The 26674-nt window shown below is 38.0% G+C and overlaps 1 protein-coding gene across 1 annotated transcript in view; it reads right to left on the bottom strand.

Moving 5' to 3' along the window:
• The window catches only part of LOC139318620 (VPS10 domain-containing receptor SorCS3-like), a 478807-nt gene extending 453234 nt beyond the window's left edge, over window positions 1-25573 (bottom strand). Inside the window, exon 1 of the mRNA XM_070946166.1 lies at window positions 24773-25573. Coding sequence (XP_070802267.1) covers window positions 24773-25573 — 801 coding nt within the window. The remainder of the gene's footprint in view (window positions 1-24772) is intronic.
• Between the last annotated feature and the right edge of the window lie 1101 nt (window positions 25574-26674).

Raw genomic sequence — 26674 nt, 5'->3', positions numbered from 1 at the left:
ATAGAGCATACCTTATTTAAAGGTCATTCATGAGAACCTAAAAAGCAGTCTTTCAAGTGAAGCTTGGCTCTATAGCAGATAGATAACTGTACATTCTGATAAGGACATGGAAATTATCTTTTATTGTTGTTTTCTTGAATTTTTTTTAACTTCCAGTCTACTTAGTCTTTCCTCCTGATCTCAGGCTTATCCTCACTGTGAATGGGCCTAATTTGCTCTAAATAACAGTATCACATAACCTAACTCCTGCATTATTCCTTTGGTGGTGGCAGCTTTCAAAATTTAATGCCAAAGCAGCAAAAAGAAAAAGGAAGATTCTCAGTTTTCAGTCCTATAGTACACAATGTGTATACAATGGATATTGGAAGGCTGAGGGTCAGTGCTGCCATCCTGCTCCATCCCATCTGTGCTTCACTGATGCCAGACTGGAGGGGGAAAGACCAGAAACCAAAATTACATTGAATGCCTGACAGAGACATTGGCCGGCTGACCCCAAGGTCACAAGTGTGGGAATGGGATGCGGACATTACCGAGCCTACCAAGAATCAGAACTGTTAACCTAAACAATTTGTTTGACTCTCATTGGACACTAAACAGATAACAGGGGAGGGAATCTGGAAAAGGGAAAAGTAACTGGCAGAAATTGCATGCAAACATCAGATCTGATTTTTACCTAGCTTGCAACCACTTGTCTTTAGTAAAGTTATACCTTCCACTATGAATGCAGTCAAAGCCTCCTCTTTTCTTAATGACTGAGTTGGAACAGAACTGAGACAACTTTGAACTCCCTCAGGATCAAACTCTAGAATGTGAGCAGAGTTAGCCTGCAATGCTGCATTCTAACAGTATTCTAATGTTGCCAATGATAACCATTGTCTAGGCTATGGGACTTTCTATCTGTCCAAGTAAATTTTGCATCCCCAATATTATTACTTATAAATTGTTCAAAAGATATCACCCACACTGTTCAGCTATGTAATGAAGTTTTGCTACTAATTTCTACTAATGTTTATAGAATTTTTAAAAACTCCCTTACTCTAATTTTGTAAAAATTGACACTTTTGTATTATTAATAATAATTATTTGATTGTCAGTGTGTTAGAGTTTAATTTGTAACTTTATAAGGCAGATTTATGCCAATTTAGCCTACATATTTTTATGCTCACTCTACAGCAGCAAATGGATCCTCCACAACCCAACTGTTGTGAAATTTATTTATGATATACTTTCTATTCTGTACTAGAAAGTGATTTGGTCAAACACATTGCTATTCCTGATCTAAACTGTGTTCAGACAGCAAAACTGAATCTGAATACAAAGGAAGGAATGTCAATAAAAAATTTATGTATCCCAAATTCAGGCTTCTAAGCTTCCATCAGTTTGACATTATTCCTTTAACTATAGCACAGCTGCTTTGTCAAGCCATTTCTCTCCTACCTTCAGTCTGTGACAGGATAAATGACTTCAGCAATACTTGAAAGTGCTAGTACTTCTGATAAGAATTTATGAGTTCTGGCAGTTGGGGATGACCTGTTCAACTCTATTGACCTAAATAAGGAAAGTGGAAAGTGAAAGTCCCAACAATTGCTGATTCTCAAGTCCCCTTCCCAGAATTTTAAGCATGTCTCAAATTCAGCTACATTCCAGTAGGCAGTACTAGTCATAACACAGAACTAATTTTTCTCCCACCTCCTTATGTGTCTTTTGGTAGTAGGTGCTAAAGGTACTAAAAGCACTGTGGCAGGATGCTATCAGAGGAAGGGGGAAAAAATTCATCAGGAGCAAAATCTGAACCTGGTCAGCATATCTGTTGTAAAAGATATCATTTTCTGATCATTGTGAGAATTAGAGCAATTAGATGTTCAAGGAAAATGAGTCTCTGAAGGCTTTCATACTGGAAGACAGTGCAATTTAAATAACAAATCCAGAGCAAATTCTAGCCTCCTATTGGCTGCTACTTTTTAGGCCAAATTTCTCCCTTTGTAAAATGGACCATGTCTTTTGATTAGCTTGCTTCCACCAGATTTACATCAAAATATACTAGAGGAAAATAATACAAGGAAGTTGGGAAAAGTATTTTAAAATGTATTGAAGCCTGCATGATGATCTACTAAACCAAAGCCCACTACCATAGGGCAGAAATTTTATTTTTATTCATACTGTATGTTATGCTTATTGTTTTAAAAAAAATCTTTGCAGGCAGCCAAGGGCTGCAATAGGAGAGACTGCAAGATTCTTCCCACCACCACCACCACCATACCACCACCACCCAAAAAAAGGCTACGCTGTGACTTCTAAGATTGACAGTTTCCCAGTGCTCAGAAAGAAATGCAGTATTTAAATGTGTTAAACATAACTCTAAGTTAAAAGCCTGTTGATTATTTTCCATTTTGGTGATTTTCATTGTTATTTAGTAGCATAACTGCAGGGGACTTTAAAATGAGATTGCCCACACACCCCTACTCTACAGAACCAAAAATGAAGCTGTGTTCATGAATACATTAATCCTATGATTAACGGCAACTTGGTTTACTGAGTAAACCAATTTGCCCAGGGTCAGACCAGACACTGAATCACAAAACAGCCACCTGCATTTTAGTCCAGCATATTGTGACATAAGCTTGTGTTAGCATCCCGTGGATAATAACAAAAGGAGGTTACAGAGGCTGATCCATCTAGGTCCCTCAAGTGGGGTCTCTAGGTACTACCCTATAATCTCTCCTCTTAAAACCTCCCAAAATTTGTGGGGAAGGGGATCAGTCTGTAGGCTCCCAGCATCATTCAGGAACATATTTTCTCATTGGGCTTTATTCTGTAGGAAGAAAACAGACAATCCTCCTGTTTCATGGACATTTTGCTGGAAGAAGAAATGAGTTATACAGTATGCTGATTTGAAGATTTAAAAAGATGTGGATTAAGTGAGGGGCTGAAGGGAATTGTATAATATCTAAAAGGGAGGAAGAATTACAGAATTACAGAATTTTAATTATCTATTGAAGAGAAGGAAGTCATTATATTTCATAACTTTAATATCTTTCTTTTTCTGTTTTCTTGCACTTTTTTCTTTCTTTCTTTCTCTTTGACTTCTCTTTAACTAAAATTCTTAAGAATTATACATATAAAAAAGAGAAAATCTCTCTGCTTTCATTCTATCTTTCTTTTTATAGTATCAGAATTACAAGGGTTGTTAAGCTACTTTCCTGGCAGAATGATATAGCAGTATAATAAGATATAATTGCTTATTATGTATATTAAGAGTTAAGCAACCAGTTTAGCCTGAAAAGGAAATGGGAGAAGGAAAAAATGAAGTCAGGATTCCTAAAAACAGCAAGAATCCCATTGATATGTACAGGAAGAATAAAATAGGAACAAGAATACTCAAAATAACTGTACTGAATCATCATCATTGTCATCATCTACTTCCACATTTTCCAACATGGCTCTTTCTCCTGATTCACCAATGCTAATCCAGGATAGGGGTTAGTGGCCTATAGCTAATTAAAGCCAACCAAAAAAGCTTCCCTTCTCCCATGATGGAAATTAATAAAGAAAAAGACCAAATATGACTGGATACCTCCCTCTCACCTGATACAAAGGGGAAAATTTCCTACAGTTGATTGGCTGCTTCGAATTTTACTTTTGGGGGCTTTGCTGAATTCTGCCTCCTGTTCTGACTGATTGATTAATACTCTAACATCTGAATGTCTGGAAATGTTTTTCACCCTTTACTGCAGATGCTAAGGGCAAGAAGGTGCTGAGACAATGAGGGAAGCGACAGGAATATGGACTGATTTTGTAAGGATTTGCTTGAATTTAAGTAGGGAACTGGCAGGGAGAGGAAGCAAACAATGATGGAAAAACAGTGGCAGACATGGGCTGGTGGGGTTCATAGAAATGACAGGGAAGGAAGGTTACCCTGCAATATTTGTCTAAAAACTGTCTCAGGCAAATCTGGAATAGGTTTCAGGCTTTGGTTTGGTTTGGTTTGGTATGGTATGGTTTGATCTGATTCACCCGTACCAAACCCATCCAAAGCCACACAATATTGATTCCATCCAAGAAACAAAGCACATTGTTTATCTTGTGCACATTTTTAGCTATTCCGCATGATACTTTACTTCATCAGATGCATGAAATACCATCATGCACCACTAATTTGATGAAGAAGGGAAGTGCAATTAAAAAGAAACGGAGAGTAATTTCGCTAAGTGAACATTCCGTCTAAAGATGAACCATACATTTATATAACAATACAGTATTGGAACATTATGGGTTGCTCATCAGTTTTAGTCTCCATAGTGCCCAATCTATAAAAGCTTTTCTCTGTGACCTGATCAAGGGAAACCTGACCAAAATCTTAAAAATAATCACAAATTATGAAAAAAAATTTGCTGTTAGTAATTCATAATTTACAGTGCTTGCTTGAGTTGTCAGTCACATTTCAAGCAGCCATTACACTGAAGACCAAACACTGAAGTTCAGTGTTCCCATCCCAATTCTGCACAATTTTGTAATCAAATTATCTATTCTGAAGTCTCAGATAACCTGCTATCTGTGATCTTCTCAAATTGGAGTATCTAGGTTTGCATGTAAAATAAGTAATTACATTCATCCTAAAATATCTAATTCTGAATCCTTCCCCCACAGCCCACATAGAGGATGAATGTGGGGATAACATCAAAATCCCTTGTTCAAAGATACAAAGCTGAAAATTTTCTTGATTTATGACTAAATGAACCTGAGTTTCAGCAGCCTATATCAATCAGGACCATCAAACATAACAGAAGGAGACCTTTGTAGGACCAGAGGAAAACATTATCACTGTTAAACAAGTAGGCACATACTTTCCTCTCCCAAGGCAATAATGTTTGGGTAAGGCAGATTTTTTTCAGCAAATAGTCAGGATAAACATGTGAACATTATCTTGAGGGGAGGATGGACCTATTTGATTCAAAAACCTCCTTGAGGCTAGCTATCAATAGGTGGATTGGAGAAAAGAAGCATATTCCTTCACCACCTATTCCTTCTCTTCAAACATTTAAACCATATCTTTGCCACATTTTGCCAGGATATTTTTAAAGCATTTGTTCAGACTTTTATGTTCACAACTGAATTGTGTAAAATCATAAAAGGCAACATTTAGCTTGTGTAATGAAACTATGATTCAGACAAAAAGAATTTACTGTTACCTTTAACAGACATTGCTTTTACATTTTGATTTGGTCTTTATTCTCCCTCCCCACCTCCAATCAATGTAACATTTTAACTTTTGATTTCTCCCCCCCCCCACCCACTCAACAATCTTTGGAAAGGAAGAATGAAGGCCAGTGTTTACAGAAATGTACAGAGCAATATCACCTGGAAATGCTTGTTAGCTAGTTTCCAAACATAGAGAAGCACAAGTGAAAAGGGAACTCTTAAACTAATTAGAATGCCTAGCTATAAATCTGGATTCCAGAACAAAGGGACTCTAGCGACACCTGGATAAATGACATGACAAGGCAGCTAAAGTTATCCTCTGATTTAAAAAAAGAACTATATTTTTTAAAGCAACATACTCAACATAACACATCTGGAGAAAGTTTGCAGTGGAATAAGCCCTGCAATGCTATCCTCTGAAGAGTTTGGTTTTATTTTAATTGCTTGAATTGCCCTATATTCCCATTGTACAACTACTTGAAACAAACATCTGCTAGTATGTTTTTATGAGACGTCCCATGATTCTTATCAGAACAATGAGCATTTTATCCTCATTTCTCACACAAATAACAAAGCAAATTTTTAATATTCATATTCCCAGAGATAGGTCCAGAAACAAGTCCGGTGAGACAGGTTAGAGCAACATTCTTCCTCTGTTCTCTTTTATTTTTATATCAGAGGCAAGGATATTTTTTTCCAATTAAGTGACATTTTTCAGCGAGGATAATCTGTTAGGGATCATCCGTCAATGAAGGGTGACTAAGACAATTACCTTGATCCATTTCACTTTCTAGTGTTCTATTTTCTCTACTGTGTCTACATCCTTTCTTCCCCACGTCCCACTGGCTCCATCTGGCTGCCAGAAAAGAAAAATTTTGAGAGAGGTCCATGCCATTGCTTTGCAGAGCTTATAAAATTACATGAAATTGGGCATACAAAATTGTGCGAAGGGCCACATACAGCCTTAGACATGTGTTTTACCATCACAAGTATACATGTAAATTTAAAATAATTATCTTATACATGGTATCACCTTGTCACAGTGAAATGTTCATGGCAGGGCAGAAGGTAGAATTCCACATTCTTCCAAACATAGTAAAACACCACTAGCATGAGAGCAGATTGATGCTACTGGACCAATCCAGTTTTCAAGCACAAATGAGTTAGAAGCTCCTCATTTTTTCACTGCAAAGCAAACCCCATCCATGGACACTATGAGCTTTCATGCATAAACTGAGATATAGGCCAGTAGCCTTTTCCATGTAAAAGGCTGCCAGGTTCTTTAAACAACTTCAAGTCAAGGAAGAAGAAAGCTTGAGTTACTTATCAAAAAACCTGCAGATTTAGCAAATAGGTTTATACCTATATACTGAGTCCTTGGCAGTCACTGAATTGTAATTATGCTATAGCCTAATCTAGTTATGGGTCTATTGATTGCATGCCCAAATCAAACACTGAATTAACTTTCACTCAGGTTTCTGTGTATTTAAGAATATGTATCTAAAGTAATTTGACAGGACAAATTGCTTGATCAAAAAGAAGATGTTTCACAACTACTGCATTCAGACCACACATTTCTATTTTTCAATTCTTCTTTGGAGAATGGGTTGAAGCCCATTGTTTGGGTTGAGGATTTTGGAAGCTGACAGGTCAATCTGATCAACTAAAACAAAAGCTCAGAGAGTCTGAAACTTGATTTCAGTTTACACAAAACCAGACGATCAACGAAGCTGTCCTTAGATTTTATATTAGAGATTATCATTGTTCACCACAATCTCAAAATACCATTGGAGCTGTGTGGATCATCTTCCACATTCCATTGGTTAAAAAGAAGGTAACTGTATGAACATCAAATAATGTTAAAACAGGGATTTTATTTGACAACGATTTTTCTTACCCAATGTAATTTCACACATATTTTGGCTCTTAAAAATTACTTCATTCACTATAGTATGGAGAAAGTACAAGGTACTTTATGCTTAGGTGTAACTCCTGAATTGCTTTCTATTACTGAGCTCATTGGAAGGACCATCAATCATACTTCATCACTAAGTCTTGATTTCTTTAACTAAATTATGCAGAATACACCACAATGTGCTAAACCAAAATGAAGTTCACACTATGTGCTAAATCAAAATGAAGTATTTGCATTGTACTTTAGCACAAAAATTAAAGCAAATCAATATAATCTTTTGTGGTTTTGGTTTCTAATAAATGAAACATCTGTGAGGAAAGGGACAAATGTAGCATATCCAGTCTGAATTATCTCAACAATCTTCTTTCAACAGTAGTTATGAGTGCATTTATCTCCAGTACAATGAAAATTAATAAGATTTCTTTGCAGTCCAGTAGCATCTATTAGCAAATAATACTGTTGTACTGCAAAGATGTCTTATTAATTTTCATTGTACTGGAGATAAGTGCATTCATAGCTACTGTTGAGGGTATTTATCTCCAGTATAATGAAAGATAATAAGACTTCTTTGCAGCCCAATAATATCCAGTAGCAGATAAAATCAAGGGACAATTGATAAAGGAAGGATATACTTGTCAATGGTTTCTCTATATGCAGTTATTAGAAAAGTTTAAAGTGGATAAAATGTGTTACGCTTTTGAACAATGTAAGACTGCATTTGAAAGACAATTCTGTACAAATGATGAACAAGATATTGCTAAAATGTATCACTTTTGTTGAAATTTGACACAGAGGAAGAAAAGTGTATGATAAAATGAGCTAAAAACTTTGGTTATAATATACAAATGGATCAATGAGTAAATATGTGATTGAAAGGGTTAAAATTTACATTATGTCCCAGTCATAAATAAAATTTTTATTAAATAATATACTGATAATATTTGTACAAAATATTGAAAATATTGTACAAAATGTATAAAGGCAACTCAAATTTATGCTGAAAATATGAATAACATAAAGGATATTTTATCATGACTGATGGACATGTAAAAAAGCCGAAATGGCTATATGACTAAATTGACTTCTTTAATTAACATCAAGATTTATGGAAAACTCTTGTAGACTTTTTTGCATGAAACATAAAAAAAGCATTTATAACTTGTGGTTTGATGATTAGAAAAAAAAATTGATAATAGAAAAAAATGAGTTTTTTTGTAACTTTGTAATTATATTTGTAGCTGCTAAAAATGAAATTGGAAGCCTCTTTCTCTTTCCTTTTTACACTTTTGTCTTTTCGTCTTTTTCTCTTTATCTTCCTTTTTCTTTCTTGATTCCGTGTTGCTTCTTTTCTTTTCTTTAAAACTTTTTATAAAATTTATATAAAAATAGTATTCATTAGTAGTTGTTGAAGAATTTATTATCAGTAAAAAAATCATTTTAAAACAAGCCTAAAGAGTTTATTATATCTCAGCCAAGTTCCAGCCTACGATTATACAAAATTTTCTGGGGATAAACCAGTAAGCAACTGAGATTGAAAAAAAAAAGAGGCAATATTAAACTAAAGAAATCTCCTTTTTTAATTATTTATGATTCTTGGAACAGGTCCAAGTTCTTGATTTTAAGCTCAGGCTATTATATAACCACTTCTCTCCCCAGGAAGAAAACCTTCAAATAAGACAATTCAGTGAACTGCCTGCAAGAGAATTTCCAATATTAATATTTCAGCAATATCTATATTTCATAGTGTACTTTAAGGCTCTGAATTTCATTTCTCACAGACATTTTTATATTTCATTAAATGTCCACACTCCCTCTAGTGTTAGCCTCTTTGATTCCTGAATACCTTCTGGGAACTAATAGAGATTTCTTATTTCCCAGTCCTTTTGCCAAAAGCTACAAATACCAAGGGGAGGGTGGCAGGAGATCATCAGCAGAACTAATGAAGAGTTAATTTATTTTAAAATAAAGGATGTTTCTTTCCTATGAAGTTGTGAATTGGATAGTGCAACTATCATTTGTGTTGAAGATAAAACAATTTTGAGTGGAAACAAGTGCTTCCTATTGAAATATAGCAACTGCTATGAAAAGATGTAGGATTAGAATTATGTATTTGTTTCTTCTCTTTATGCATATTGAGAAGGTGTCCATAAAGCATAGTATTTGGCAGAATTGAGTATTATAAATGTCCCCCAATATCATTGGTACAGAAACAAATACTTTGATTTTCTTTTAAAGAAATGTGAGAATAACATTCCAAGCTAAAACTGTTATATAAAAGTTATGGATTTTCCTGAGTAGTAGACTATCCAAGTTCATGCATAGGTAGAATACTTATACAGTATAAACATCAATGTATTTATGTCAGAAAATTATGTCATTATCAAGCTAAACTATAGTATTTACTATACACATTTAAAGAACAAACTAAAGAAACTTCCTAAGTAAGAATGCATAGCTTTCCAATAAAAAAATGCCAACTTTCAGATTAAAATTGGAGACACCACTTGCTTAAACATTTTAAATATTGTATCCCCTCTTTACCATGTTTATTTCCTGTGGTCAGGAAGCCCATGTAACATTCTGTTATAAATGTTAGCTGATTTCAATAAAATATAATTATTTCTATTTTTTAAAAAAACAAACTTGTGTAATTTCACATTTTTGACAACACAAGAAATTGTTCAAGCTGCCATGTCAGTTAGGCATACACAGTTCGTTGATATCTATCTGGCAACCTTTGCACGCAAAGGAGATGGAAAGAAGAAAAACAAAATAATTCTATTGCTTCAGTTGAGCCCTTACCCACTTTGGCTCTGTCTATCACTCAGACTAACTGATTGGAACAGCCTACAAGCCCTGCAAATGAGTGAAATAAAGAGATAAATTGGCCATTCATGAATCCAAAAATAAAGGAAAATGGTGATTGTGTGAACTTAGAAAAGTATTTGTTTGCTTTAAACAGAAGTATATTCATACATACACATTGGAGTGGTATTAATATAAATATAAAAACATTATTACTTTTATTGTTTTTGATGAAAGATTGTGATAATTAGTGAAGGATACAAGCTGATCAGAGATGCTGAATATGGTAGGCTATTTCTTGGTAGCCTCCAAAGTCGATCTTTGGGGAAAACAAACATTTAAAAAAGAAAAAAGTGAAAGAAATTAGAGTGAAAACAAAATGTCTGCAGGAAGATGATAAATTAATCAGAGTCTTGCATGACAAATTTGTTAGAAGACAAACTAATCTCCCAACAGAATGAAAAGAAAATAGACATAAGTTTTAGAAAAAAAAGTTATGGAATTGGGCTGGAATACAGTGAGAAGAATTATGTTACAAAGTACCAAAGGAGGAGGTGAAATTACACTAATGGAAAGCACAAAAAGGTTTCTTTGTGGAATGGTAAAATGAGAAGGGGATGAGGAGGAAATGTGTTTATCATAATATACGGTATATTACAGATATTCCTTGATTTATGACCATTATTTTAATAGTAATCCAAAATTACAATGGTTGCTTTAGGACTTGTAAACCATTTCTGTTGATTGCAAAATTTTGCATCATTGCCACCACTTCTTAGGGATGTGTGATCACAATCTGGATGCTTGGCAATCTATTTGCACTTATGGCCAGTTGCCAAATACCCTCCAGTCATGTGATCACAATTTGCAAACTTCACTACTGATTACCCCAGAAAGTCAGTGGGGAATCTGGCAGGGAATCTTGTAAGTGTCTACTGCCTGCTGAAAGGACTCCTTCTCATCTCTGGAGAATGGCTGAAAGAGCTGCCTGCTAGACAATTTCAGCTCCACATGAATCTGAATACCACATGTACCACTTGTAGCAGGCAACTTTTGCTCTTTTTTTCAGAATGAAAGGCTGCCTGTCAGAGGATTTCACCTCTTCTTTGGCAGGCAGCTCTTTTGCTCAATTTTTGACCCAGGAGATTGCTTAATGACTGCAGTTGAGACTGCTGGGATTGTTGTCATTGAGCAAAACAATCATGTGACATAGAAACATAGCTAAATAGAAAACTGATGGCCAAAAAACACCCAGTGGTCCATAGAGTCTACCTTTGAGTTTATTTGGTGTTTTGTTTTGTTTTTAATGTATTTATTTATTATTTTTTATTTTTATTTCTATATTTTATTAATTTTTATTTTTTTCACAGATGATAGACATGTGTTTATCCCGAGCAAATTAAACATTCCAGTTAACAACAAATGAAATGTTTAATGTATTATACTAGACTTGTCAAACACATGGCCCACAAGCCAGATTCTGCCTGCAATAGGCTCAGAGTTGTCCCGTGGGGCCATCCCAGAGATGGCAAGGGACCATCTCATGCTGCCCTGGCCCACCCTGGCCACACCTACCCATTCAGGTGTTTTGACCAGGCCAACCCATCCCAGCCCCCCAAGGGCAAACAAAATCCGGATACAGCTTACAATGGGATCGATTTTGACACCCCTGTATTGAGTGGTGGGTTTCAAAAATGTTCGCTAGTGGTTCAGTGGGTGTGTCTAGGTGGGGGGGACCATGTGATTGAGTGGGCGTGTCCAACTTGACGTCACTCACGCCCATGCCCACTCAGTCACATGACCCCCTCACCTAAACACACCCACAAGAAAGGATAGGAAAATTTTTGGAATTTCCCCTATCTACCCCCACCCTCCCTTCGCCAGTCACCCCTGTTTAGCTCCACTTCCTCCCCCACCACTGCCTCTTTGTTTGGGCTGCATACCTTCTGCAGTGGCTGGTCCAGAATCCGGAAGGCAAGCTGACCAGAGTTTTCAGTGGCCCCAGCCAGCCGCCACTGCTGGAAAGCAGGTGGCAAAGAAGCCTTTTTGAGAGCCACTTTGCTGCTGTGGCGACTGGCTGCAGGCTGCCGAAAAGTACCAGAGGTTGCTGAAAAACCTGCTGCCATTGTCGCCATGTTCTTCACGCATGCGCATGACTTAATTTAGTTTAATTTAATTTATCGCATTTCTATGCTGCCCAACTCCCAAGGGACTCTGGGCGGCTTACAGCAAAAATAATGTGAACACAAACATAGAAAAAATATTTAAAAACATTATAAAAACATTTTAAAAACATTAAAAGCCCATGCACACCATTCATGGCCGGATCTCGCAAGATTGCAACAGCAAGATTAACGGCCCCAGGCCTCCTGTAAAGCCAGGTCTTCACCACTTGCAAGGCAATGGGATGTATGTATGTGAAGAACATGGTGGCGATAAACATGGCAGGTGGGGCAAGAGAGCGGTGACCAGGGGACCAGTTCGGGGCGTGGCCAGCCAGCCATCACTACCAGCTTGGTGACATTGGCCAAATTTCTGCCAATGGTTCGTGCGAACCGGTGCGAACCAGCTGAATATCACCTCTGCCTGTATTGTACCATTGTATAATACATACCATTATACCAATACAACATGTAATTATACCATTGTATAATACCATGAGAAAAATGTGTTACAAAAAATGTAGGCAACAAGACCAAACAACAGTTAAAATTAAAAGAGGCAGTAAAATGCAGAATGATTTTGATGAAAGCAAAAGTTGTTTGGGAAATGGATGAAAAGCTAAACCAGCCTCCAGCAGAGTGAATAAAGGTGATAAAATGATTTTGAAGGCAAGATGAAATGATTAGCTGCTACAAGAGGTATTTTAAAGATCTGAGTGAAAATGAGAATGGATAAATCAAAGAATAGAACAAAAATGAATAATATAAATGCTACTGTCAAAAAATGAGAAAAGACAATCACAAAATTTGATGAAAAATTATAAGGCTGTAATATAGATTTGTTTGTTTGTTTGTTTGTTTGTTTGTTTGTTTGTTTGTTTGTTTGTTAAGAAAATTTATATAGCTGTCTAACTCATTTCTAATGATTCTGGGAAATAAAACTCCAAATACAAAACCCAATAAACCCTCAAACCCCCTGCAACAACAATCAAAACTTGATGGGCTTGATATCACCCTAGAATCTCCAGATGGTATAACTAAGAGATATTGCTGTGGTTTGCTTATGCCCATTTGCCCCTGAGGGTTGAAAGTATGTACTGGCTTCATTTCCTGATTCAAAAAATCACAAGTGAATGCAAAAACTACAAGAGAGGGTTTTTTAATCGTGCTAGGTAGAATTCTATTTGAAAGAAGACAAGAAGCAAAGGAGCAATATGAGGAGAAGGAAACCATATTAGGTAATTTTAAAGGGGGAAATGTATTAAATATACACCCATAACTGATCTAAAGTCGCTCTTGCTTTTCTTTTCTATTTTTTACCACTTTTTTCTTTTTCTTTCTTATTTTTCTTCTATGTTTTTTGTGTTTATATTTTAATTTTGCAAAAAAGTCTTTAATAAAAATTATATATAAAAGACAAAGGAGACAATGATCACAATCTGGGATATGCACTATACCATACAAATCAGATTTTTATACTTTAGCAAGTCATTAAGAAATATATGAATGTGACAAAGAAAATGTGTTGAATCAGAAAAAGCACATGATAAAGTAAATGTGAAAGATTTAGTATGCATGTGGTTGCCGAACATATAAATACTATATGATGGAAGTGAAGTTATGTGATAGAAAGATAAATCAAATACTTAGTGAATAGTTAAATATTGAGCAGGGAGTAAAAGAAGAATTTGTGATGCTTGATTATCAAATATAAGTAGATACATTTATATATAATTCTTTTGATGATGCTTGGTTGCAACTTTTAACATTAATGCACTTTTGTATGCAGATGATCTCAGTTAGGTAGCTGAAAACTGAAATGACTTGTATCAAATGCTAGACAGTATGATGTAACAAAGAGTATGGATAAAATTAATCTATGAAGGACCAAGTAATAATGCCTGCATAGAAAATTGAGTAAAAAGAGAATGCTATACATAAATGCCAAAAAACTAAAGCAAGTAGATGAATGTGTGTGCATACATAGATGTTTATTAAAGACAGGAACATGGGAAAAGAGAGATTAAAATACACAGTGGATAGTATGTGGTCTGGGGTGAGGAATAAAATTTCTCAAACAAGCAAAGATGGCTGTGTTTAACAGCATGTTTCACATTTTTATAGAGAAGTGAGAGTTGGGCATGTTAGAGGAATATACAGTACAAATAAGTTGGATTTCAATGAGAATCTCTTACTTTTTACTAGCTCTTTCTACAAAGTGCCTATGACCCAGTTTCCAATCTTCCAGATATGCAAGAAGAATTACAGTCCCTACAGAAATAAACAATGAAACTTCCCTGATTTTTTTTTCCCTATCAGCTCTCATTCGGTTTGATAAAATGAAATTTAGTATTGGAAATTCTTTCAAAGGAGAGAAGAATTTCAGTGAAATTCCCGAGAGTAGAGTTTGGCACTCATGAATGTGTATGAGATAACCAAGAGATGCACATGTGAATGTCCTTTCTTTCTTTCTTTGTACAGCCATTAGTCTTCAGTTTTCCCCATTGCAGCTGAATCCCAAAGAAACTCATAATTTCTTCCATTTGTTTGCTTGTTGCTGTTTTGTTTCCAAGAGCAATACTACTGCCACTATTAAGTGAGCACATTTTATGAGGCACATTGGAGATTTTTTTGAATGTTGGCTTCAAAAAAGGCTTGAATCAATTCACAGAAGTTATGGGATTCCTCTGAATACCATATACTGGAACATTGGTGGACTTCCTTGTGCACTTGCAGTAGTTGGCCTCTGTGAGAAAAGAACGCTGGATTAGATGGGTACTGGACCCAAGCCAGCAAAGCACCGTTACATTCTATCTCTAAGTTTTAAAGACCACAAATTTGATGGAGAATGTCAGAAAGCCAATGATGTCTATTTTTATAATGACTCAGATTGTTAGAGGTTGATCATTTTTCTCAACAAAAGTTTATGCAATACTAGGCAGAAGTCCTAACTGACTTTAGAATTAATTGGATCCCCATCCTACATGTAACAGTGGGTCTAGCAATGGGAGCAATCATTGGGACTCTCTAGAAAAATAGGCTTCCTGTCTAAAGTATTAGATTGTATAATGCACACAAAAAATATATGGGGTCTAGGACAAGATTAATCCTATAGACAAATCTTCTCATATCTGCTGCCTTCCAGGTGTATTGAAGCTATCAGAACTCCCAGCCTGTTAACCAGGAATGGAAATAATCATAGGACAGTCATATTCATATGTTTTGTTAAATCAAAATCAGAAACCACATTATAGTATATTATTTTGGATAAATCCAATGAGTGTGGTATCACTGTATTCACATGTTGTGTAGTGCAAATCTGGCCACTTTATCTTAATAAACAAACCATTGTTAATTAAATAGATAAGCATGCAATGTGAGCAAAATCCATGCAATGATAGCACATAGGATCCAGTGTTCTATGCAACAGTACTTGCATAATCCCTGTATCTAATTCCAGCTGCCAAGTTATTAATCCTGATGAATATTTTTCTAATTAACATCATAGAAGAAAATCCTCAACAAAGAGCCTTGGCCCACAATTCCTTATTTACTTTCCTAATTGTAAGCTCCATGGAAGTAGGGTTTACTTTCAGGTATATATGCATAAAACTATTTTCCTGCAGTACAATTCCCCTTCCCCCACGCCAACGATGAATGGTGGAAACATAAAGGTCTCTCCATTCCATCCTGGCTAAAAAAAGAGCTTCTCTCAGCAGATCTATGTATTAAAAATAATTGTAAATATTTTCCCCTGTCACATCCTGCATTGTTAAGGGCCTTAATTAAAAAACACCTATCATACATTATAGTCCCATAAGACACCTAACCTGCAATTTGCTGAAGTGAGCAGTAAATAACAGTATCTGATTGACAATTTATACTTTAGCAATTTAGCAATCCGAACATGGCCATCCGCATTTGTAATAATTATTACAATTATTTATTACAAAAAACAAAAAAAAAGGAGTATGCTTCTTTATCGTTTTATTCAGTAAAAGCCTTCTATTCTCCTCTGTTTAATCAAGATATGCTTCTGTTCTCTGAGCAAAAAAGTATCAAACAAACATGAACAATGAACAATTAATTACTGTTTGGGTTTCTCACAAGGCCTCCAGATGCATGTATATAATTAATTATTTATTTTCCTAGATAATTGTATATATATAATACTTACAGTATGCAATTAACACAAAGAATAGAAAAACAATCTTAACCACAGAGAGGTAAAGCCATGAGGAGTCAACCTTTTACACAACACACCAAAATAGTAGTTGCTGCATTTTCTGGAACCCAGCAAAGAAAGGATCTTTTGTAAGCAGCCCTAATTTGTCTTATTCTGGAGATTTTCAATGAGTCTTTCCTGTAAGTAAGTACATGTAGACTTTCAATAAGAAGCCAAGATGTTGTGGGACCTTAACAGTTTATAGGATAGGTTGGGTCATATATAATAGTAAATTATAATGTACAGTAGTTTATTTCACTTAGGCTTATTTTATCCACAAAAGAACTCAGTTATATGATTTGCTCTAAACTCATCTGATAAGTATCCTATTAAGCAAACAATATACCATTAAAAATAATGTGTGTGTATACATGTGAAACCTCCCTGGACGGCATATATGAGGTTCCCCCTAACCAACTTGCTCAGAATGAAGAAACTACTTGGATAAGCAGCAAAACATTTCAAATTTTTATAAAGTCCAATTGCCATGACTAAACTTTCAGACAACTCTACCTGGATGACTGAGAATCTTCATTGACATGAAATATTGCAAACAATAGGCAGTGCTAACATACTGTCAGAGATCAACTTAAATTAATCCCTGGAAAATGATGTCATATGGAAAATATTAAGTAAAAGGCTGCCTACATTAAGGTTTGATAAATTTCATTTGGTAGAACATTCCATAAAATGAGGGCAACAAAAACGATCCTAAATATACTTTATATCAGGATTTCCTTACTTGGAAGCTTTCAGTGGATTAGAGTCCAGTTCCCATAGCCCTCACCCTTTACTCCTGACAGAGTAACAAAATAACAGAAAAACAGAATTGGAAGGGACTGTCGGGGTTTTCTGGTCCAACCTCCTGCTCAAGCAGGAAGCCCTATACCATTTCAGGCAAATGGTTGTCCAATGTCTTCTTAAAAACTTTCATTGTTGGAGCACCCACAACTTCTGGAAGAAAGTCCTTCCATTGGTTAATTGTTTTGTCAGGAAATTTCTTCTTAGTTTTAGGTTGCTTGTGTCCTTGATTAGTTTCCATCCATTGCTTCTTGTCCTGCCTTCAGGTGCTTTGGAGAATAAGTTGGTCCCCTCTTCTTTGACATACTCTTATTCTACAACAATTATATCTTCCTTTGTGGCACATGTAAATAATGACATACATAGTTCCATAGTCCTCAGTTGCTTCCAATGACTTTTCATTTAATTCTTAGATGAAGAAGAACAGGAGATATTTTTAATCTGACCACATTCCACAATGAAATGTAGACCAGTTAGTGACTCTTCCTATGAAAAAATGACAAAGAAAACATCTGTGCCTGCTAGAACTTCAGCCTCCCTTCCCTATTCATCTATACCTTGGCAGCACGGGTGGTATTCACTAACCTTTGCTACCAGTTCACAAATGGGAGCGCACGTGCCACCAGAACCTTCTGCACATGCATAGCGCGTCAAAAACGGATGTGATGACATCTGGGCGGGTGGGCCGAGCCTCCCACAACTGCCACTACCAGTTCACCAGAACCAGATAGAACCGGCTGAATAGCACCACTGCTTGGCAGTCATATCTGTAAAAGACCTGTTTCAAAGTACAGGAATTCAGGATCCTTTTAAAAATATATTTTCCTCTATTGTCCCTGCCTACAAAGTCCGGAAATATATATCATTGCTTTCCCACTTACAGCTTTGCAATATGTAAAATTTGAGAGTCCATAAAGGTCCCAATCCCAATTCTTCTCGATGGTTTCAGTTCATTTATTCCACTCACATTAGCTTTTTGAAACAAAGTTTCAACTTATAAATATATGAAATATATGTGTAGCATAAACAGGTAGAACATAGTATTAAAACCCCAATGCAAGATTATTTCATTTATTCATGTATATCACAGAAAACAATTTTATCTCCTCTCTTTCTTGAACAGAAAATTGCCATGGTAATAAATGCATTGATAAACAAATGATTGAATTAGAGTAATATGTTCTACATACAGTATGTCTGATGTTATCCCTAAAAGAATGAGGAGTCATGATGTCATACATACATTATGCTGGTTCTGTGGGACCCAAAGTGAGTACCTATTTTTCCATTAGGTAGCATATAATTTTAAGAAATAAGTATTAATTTCTTAGTATTAATATTTGATTAACGTACAAAATCTTAAACCACTCAGGATCAGGTTACTGCTGCTTCCTTTAGAGGACCAATAGATCTATCTACTGCTAACCCAGGCTATTGTGGAGCAGAAATTAGTATTTTTTATTATTGCTCCTTTCTATGTGAGGGCATGAATCTTTGTACTTTGTACTTTGTGTGTCGACCAGGTATTTAAATTGTATTTCTTAGTTCACACTTCCCATGATGTTTAATGCTTTTATACATTTTATTGCCTTGCTTAATTTACAAGATATTTTATACTACTCCCAGTTTTAGAATGCTCTTTTAAGTGACTTTGAAATGAGATGTGGTGCTTTGTCAACCAACAAATTAAATATATAACAAGTATCTTTCAGATGGAAGCATCAATATTGCCAGAATGTAGACTCAGATATGTTCCATTTAAAACTTCCATTTGGGCTCATCTTATTGCTAGTTTTGTTTTTGTTTGATCTTCTCTTTGCATCATTTCCTTCTTCACTTCCATATTTATGTATCTCAGGGATACTCCAAAAGTTGTCACAATGATTTTATAAATGGGAGAAAATCATATTAGATGCACTGACATAATGTTTTTAACTTTGACTCAAATATTAATACTAAATATTTGTATTAATGTTTCAAAACAAACATTTTAATAGTCTCAGCCACTTTGGCCCAAAGAAGATTTGTACACCCCAACTTAATCTCTAAAGCAAATAATGAAGTCCTAACACCACCTTGAAAAGGACTTTCCATCTGCCTCTTTAATTTAATTTATACTCTGAATCTCTTACCATACTGATTTTAATTGCATCTAGCTTTCTCAACTTTGATATTGATAACAGAATAATGACAGATAACCTAGGACCATGATGGCAAACCTATGGCACACATGCCTGAAGTGGCCCACGGAGCCATGTCACCTGGCACATGCGGCATCACCCGTTCCTCTTCCAGGTTTCTGGGGCACATGCGCACGTGATGATCAGCTAGCCTTTGTCAAGCGATGTCCAGCTAGCAATGCTGGACATCGGAAAAGCTGGTCTTCCATTTTCTAGCATGAGCATTCATACTGGCCAGCTGATTGGTGCATGCGCATGCATAGCAATAACCTGAAGACTTGCTAGCCAGAGCACATGCATGCGCTGAAAACCAGAAATATCTTATCCGGCATGCGCATGTCCCCTGGGCAGCTCCTCTTCCTGATTGTGGCCCTGATGAGCGCAAAGTACTCCCTTTTTGGCATTCGGTGCTGAAAAGGTTCCTCATCACTGACCTAGAAGGTCTAGTCCAATCTCCTGCTCAAGCAGGAGTGTCGTATGCTGCTCACCAAGCTAGCTTGAACTGCTAAAAACACGACTCGCAGGCAAAGCACGAGGTTGTAAGCAGGTTTAATTCTCATTTCTCGGTGCAGTCACACACGAATGTTAAAGAAAACACCAAGTCGGCGTTGGGGTTGGGCTCCTCCCCACGCCCCTTTATCCCTGTTTCAATTAGCCTGGGAGTGGCCATAGCCAATTGGCGTTACTTCCTGGTTCAGCCCTTCTTTTGCAGCGGCTGGGAACGCCCCCCTCTCCAGTGGTCTTGCCCTATCCCGGCTGTGGGGTGACCGACCGTCTCTGATTCCGGACCTAACCCCTCCCCATCACCAATGTGCAAAGCTGCAGACAGCGTAGACACCACCACCATGGTACAGTCATCGTGAATGTTGTTGTCTGGTAGGATCCCATCCTTCATTGTAGGATCTGCGAAGACTCCCCCTCCCCATTTTATGTCGAGTTGACTTGACACTCGACAAGGAGACCCTATATCATTTCAGACAAGTTGCTGTCCAGTCTCTTTTTAAAAGCCTCCAGTGATAGAGCAGCCATAACTTCTGAAAGCAAGCTGTTCCATTGGTTAATTGTTCTCACTGTCAGGAAATTCCTCCTTAGTTCTAAGTTACTTCTCTTCTTGATTAGTTTTTATCCATTGCTTCTTATCCTGCCTTCTGATGCCATGCAGCTTCTAACAAAATCTTGTTTTCCTTGTTTGCTCAGATTTCTAATCTAGTCAAAGGCCATATTTCATCAGGGGAATTCATGGGGTTGCACTATGTGATAACTTAAATAAACAAAGTGTAGGGACTGCTCTGCGAGATAAGAGATATATAAATTTTATAAATTAATAAATAAACCAAAAATGGATGAACATATCCAAAGCCTTCTTTCTCTTCCTTCAGTCAGTAAAGTATATAGCCAGATATCTGATTTCAAAACCATAAAAAAGCTAAGGGCACAGGTTATACAACACATTGAAATTAATTATCCCAATATTTATTCAATGTTCTGGGTTCACATGACAGGATCTTATTTTTTTTCTTTCCTAGTTTAAAATTAAGAACCTCTTTCCATAACATTCTTTTGTCCTGCTTCAAGCAAATCATGTTGTGCTGATTTTGTATTGACTTGCATTCCACATCAGTGTTTTTTTAATAATGTCAAACCAGAGATTTGTAAGAATCATAAGCTAGTAAGGAAGCAGAAAGTAACACCTGTTCTGTCTCAAAGGAAGGATCCAGGAACAGGATAGATACATGTAGTGGAAACAGGAGACTAGACTACTATCAACTGGGAGTTGGCAATTTAAAGTCTGTGGTCACAAGAAACCACACAAAACCCAACTATAGTTTATTAGATAGGATCTGAACACTAGGATAGCTTGGATCTGAACACTAGGACTGGTTAGAAAGTCAGCTTCTCTATCAGGATCAGAAAAAAATCTCTATCCTTGAAAGACTGAGTTTTTCCTACCAGCCTGAAAGCAATACACTTGATTATCCCAGTCACTTCACCCTTATGGCATTCAATTAAAGATCCTTAACTACAGTTGCATATATATATAAACACACACACACACACACCAGTAACACAATGAACCATGAATATTATACCAAATGATGATAACAATGTTATTTTTCCACACTAATTATACAGGTCAGGAAGCCAATGTGGATATGAGACACATAATAGGTACAATAGATAGCTAGAAGAGCCCAGGTACTTGTTGTAGAGTTAGCACAGATATGATAAAAGAATAGAAGAATGCCACTGAAATGAGATGAAAAGACTTTACAATGAGAACAACTCTTAAGGATGAAACTTCTATAATTCCAATTTAATCAAAGGCTAGCTGGGAATCATGGGAGTTAAAAATCCAACCCAATACGGGAAGAATCAATCTGTACATTCTTCTATCCAGAAGTGCACATCATTTAGATTGGATGCATGAATACATTCTACACAAGAAATTTTTGTAGATTGCATATTCATATTGCCAAAATTTCATAGATGAGAAATGGAAGCAAGCCAGATTTTAAATCCATTGTCCCGTGCTAGTGCAGATGAATGTCTATACAAAGAAAGTGGGATGACAGTGAATTAATTGATTTAACTAGAGCTATCTTACCGATACATACTGTACAATATATCTATTTATTCATACGTAAACAGTATCATTTGTCCACATCCCCAGGTTAATATGACTTCTAATATGCTTTCAAAATAAATTGTTTAACAAAGAAAACTATTTTTCATTGTCTTTTATCAGCTTTTTAAAATCTCACCATCAATTTGGTGACCCTACTTTCTAAATTCAATACAGATTTTTTTATTAACATCTGTAAGAGAGAGAGAGAGAGAGAGAGAGAGAGAGAGAGAGAGAGAGAATCTTTATTCCAGAGAAGAGACTGCCAAAAGCCAAGCACTAATGAGTCAAACTTTTAGAAACAGAAAGAAGGTGTGGGTACATGTTACTGCTCGTAGTGTGTGTCATATTCAGTAGTGAAAATTGGGCTTCTCCAGACAGCATGACACAGCCAGTAGTGTGAAGAGACACATCTTTGTATTCCATCATCCTGATGTTTTGCATATTCAGAGTTCAGGAAATACGTTTCCGACTGCAGATGGTACTAAAGTCTTGTGGTAAAGTATACAATGGTTTTGAGATCTAATCTGAGCTAAATCACCACTTTGCTATGCTGTTTTAAACCAATTGGCTGACCTCCCCCTACTTATCAAACAGGGGAGAGGAAAGGCTGCAGCAGACAAGAAAAAGGAGCCAGGCTTTCATCAGGGAGCATGGGTTTTTTTCCTTTCTTTCTCCTCTTGGTAACTTTGCCTTTTTTCAATCAAACTGAGCATTGAATCCTACAGGGAAAAGCAGCCCAGCTTTTTAAAAAATATAGTCAATTAATCCTAAACATGATGTTTTGCTTTCTCCCAGGAGTTGGGGGGGGACCCCAAATTCTCAGTGTCTCCTTACTGAAATCATAGATGGATATAATTTATTTATTAATGGCTCACTTGTTTTTCCCTTCATGCAAACACCAAAATAACCCACTTCATCTATGAAATGCGGCTTCTTTGCTAGCAGATATTTCCACTTGAAATATCAAAAAGATCAGAATGTTACTGCAATGTACTATTTCTACATTGCTTCATTTTTATACCTATACCATACAATCCAACTACAACTACTGAGAAGCACTTAATTTTATACTGAGAATTATACTATTTCATAGGTGTTTTAAAATGTATCAGAGGGGGGATCACCTTTCCAAAAGCATTGTAAGTATTCTTCCAATGCTTTACCATAAGTCTTTTCCATAAGACTTCCAAGTCTTATAATAGGAATTCAAAATTCACACAGAATATCCATATCACTGATCAGCTATTTTTGCAGACACAAACCACCACACCCTTAAAGCATGAAAAAGAACGGATTGCAGGTTTTATTACATATATTACTCAAACATACTGCCAAATGTAGACATGACACTCTTTCAAGACATAATATTGCTTTTATATTTAGTAAAAGTGGCATCTACAACAGGGCCCTACAGAAGAACATGTATCTAACTCTGCATTGCTAAAGAAATCTTAAACTAAAGATAGCATTTTCTGAAAATAAGTAGACACCAGAAAAAGTGTTGTTGTTTCTGATCACATAGAAATACAGACTCAAACTTGGGACCATTAGCAACCTGGCAATAGGGAATTTGAATCTGTAGGTGGATATTGAATTTTCAAACTCAGATATGTTCTACAGCTGACTACAGTACATGCAAAAAACAAAAAGGAAGAAAATAATGAGCACATTGTCTACAACAGGTTGCGTCCAAGCCTCCAAATAAAATCCTATCTCCTGCCAACATTTTATAGGAGGACTGACCATAACATTTCTACATAAATTTTAAGAGAAAATTGAGCATTGTTCCTATGGTTGTCCTACAAGGATTATAAACCCAGACTCTAGCTAGTTGTGTTTAAAACTTAACAATGTCCCTTTCATTGATCTCTCCAGCAAATGCATGGCATGTAATATTGCTCCATCCGCCAGCACAGCTACTCAAATCAGATTTCAAGGGCGCCACCTTTTGATAAAACTGAGTTTATGAGAAGAAAAACAGAGAAAGATTTCTTAATGCATAATCTATAGGAAATGTAAAAGATATTCTACAAAATATACATAATATACAATATATGTATGTGTGATTGTACATATGAATAATTACTAGAATCATCTGTGGCATTTACATACATTTATGCATTTATAAATGTAGAAATGTGTTATTTCTGCAGGTAAGGGAAAGTTGATTTCCACCGATTAGTTTGAAAGCAACCTTCTATAGTGTTTGCTTCCTTCCTTATATGGAAAGGAGGAAGGGGGTGTATCACTTCTTAATAAATGGAATGCCAGGTTTTGAACAACAGCGAAGGCCACCGTCCTCCTCTCTGGCTCCCACTCCTCATTACTCATTTTTCAGCGCAGTGCCATTGAAGCATCTTCTCTCCCCCTACCATCAACCCCTACTTACAAACGGGGGAAATAAGACAGAGAAATCAACGGCGTGACTGCATTGTAAGTCAAGCAACAAGCACAATTCTCTTCCGAATGCAACAGTAGTTTAAAACAAAAATCAAAGAAGAAGGGGGGGGTTGAGGGAAACCACTGCTGAAACACACCGCTTGATCTAACTTTCCTCCAGCGGCCCACAGTCATCCTTCTTTATAACCGCGGATTAAAAAGAGCCCCGACTTTTCCCTCTCCGTGGTGCTGATAATGCTACTTCTCCGTGGCCCCTTTGCCAAAAAGATTGAGCCACCCGCGCGAGTTTCTCTCGCCAACTAGCCCGGCGTCCGACCCAGCCAGAAACTTTTGCACCGGGGAGAAGACCGAGAAGCCACTGGTGAAGGTCTAGCCGGGTTTGCAGAGGGAGACACCCCCCCTCCCCGCCGCTCCCCACCTTTCGCCCCTCCCGCTCCCCTGGCCGGCTCGTCGACTTACGCTGCTGTTGTAGCCGGACCAGTGCACCATCGCCTGGTTGTGAGCCGAGTCTCCGTTCAGGGCAAAGGTGGTGCTGGACAGTTTCAACTCTTCGCCTCCGCCCCCGCGCAGTTTGCCCAGCCGCCCTTCCTCTTTGGAGCCTCTGCCGGGACTTCGGGCTCTGTGGCCGTCCGGAGAGGAGGCGTCCCAACCCCCTCCTTCTACCCCGCGCCGGTCCGGCCCGAAGGGTTGCCAATCCTCGCTGCTCCTCCGTGCTCTGGAGCTGCCGGCCGGCGATTCCCCGACAGACCCTCCTCCGGGCATCTGTTGCATCTCTGCCCAGACGGAAGGCAAGGAGCTTCCCCTGCCCTTCGCCCTATTCCCGAGTTGGTGGGAGCCGCCGAGATCGGGGCTCCGGCGCGCCCTCTCGGTTTCCTTCGGGGGTCCGCCGGTGGCTTTCTCGGGCGTCGCGGGTGCGGTGCCTTGCGCCCTCGCCGGATCGGGATCCTTTCGGGGCGCTCCCATCGCTTCGCCTTCCTCCTCCAGGGCCTCTCCCGCTGCACCCCATCCTCCACGGGGATTCTCCTGCAGGGTTTCCCCATCTTCGTCGCCGCTTGGCCCGAGTTTCACTCCCCGAGGAACCTCCAGCGGCGACGGCAACTGCAGCAGCTTAACCCGAAAAGATGTGGGCGATAAAGACGACTGGAAACAAGATCTGCAAGTTATCTCAGCCCCGACAAAAGACCCAGCGCCAAATAAAAGCCATGCCGAGGCGATCCAAGCGACGCAGCAGCCAGAGGACCAGCCAGCCCCTCTCTCCATGCCTTGCAGAGAGTTGGGTATGTATGGTGGGAGGGGTGGGGGGTCCTTTCTAAGCGGGAGGGAGGGAGGGAGCGCAGCGGCCAGCAGATTATTATTATTTTGCAGCCAAAGCTTTCTTCTTCCACCTTTTTTTTTTTTTTTTCAACCTCTGAGGTTGAGATGCAGGGATTTCGTTTTGGGGGGTTTTAACAACAACAAAAATAACAACAAAAAACAAAAAGTCCTGTAGTTGGATTCTGTTCTTTCACTGTTGCTGGATTTTTCTCTTTCCCTTTTCTTTCTTTTCTTTTCTTTTCTTTTTTTTTTTAAAAAAACGTGCTTTTCAGTGAAACTGTTCACGTTCGAGGATTTGATCAAGTAAGAGGATAGCACCACCAAGGGGAGGAGCTGCTGCTCCCGAGCCAAACGCCACGGATGAAATACACCAGCAATTCACCAACCACGCTGCACTTCCAGCGGAATCCGGCGGTGTGTGCGCGCACCGAGCGGCTGCCTCGGTGCTTAACAGGGCGAGTGTAAGGAAACTACACTGGCGCGCGTGGGCAGGAAAACAACAACAGCCGACGAGAGAAGCCTAGAGGAAGGACCACCGCCGGGGATTTTCTCCTCGCTTTCCTGGCGGTGAGAATAGGAAGCGAGCGGCCAATGCCGCTGCCGAGCGAAAGGTCTTCCCCCCTCTCTGTTCCTCTCGGGGATTTTCCAACCGCTAGAAAAAGGGTCGCCTGTGCTTCCTCCGCACCGCTGACAAATCTCAGCAGAAGCCATTGAAGTAACAGGCGGAGATTTGTGCGTGTCCAAGGGTGAACCCTAACAGCGGGGAGGAGGGGGAGAGGGCAACAGCGCGACTGGCACTAATCTATTCCAGTTGGATCGGAAGTCACTCCGACGGATCAATAGTAGCAGGCGCAGGATCTCCGCTTTAGGTTTGGGAACTTGTAAAAGCAGCCGTAGAAAGAACGGCTTATTCCCGTGGACCATCTCTTCTCAAGCTGGGCGGGCAGGCAGGTAGGCAGTGCAATCGCGTCTACTTGGAAGCAAACCATCTTGAGAACTAGGGGCTTTAGCCTCCCATTTGTATGAGGGTGTAGCCTTCCCTCGGGA

Source organism: Pituophis catenifer, unplaced genomic scaffold (genome assembly GCF_029215685.1).
Source record: "Pituophis catenifer annectens isolate HBS135680 unplaced genomic scaffold, rPitCat1.0.hap2 SCAF_6, whole genome shotgun sequence".
Lineage (NCBI taxonomy): Eukaryota > Metazoa > Chordata > Lepidosauria > Squamata > Colubridae > Pituophis > Pituophis catenifer.
This window is presented reverse-complemented; position numbering and strand designations above follow the sequence as displayed.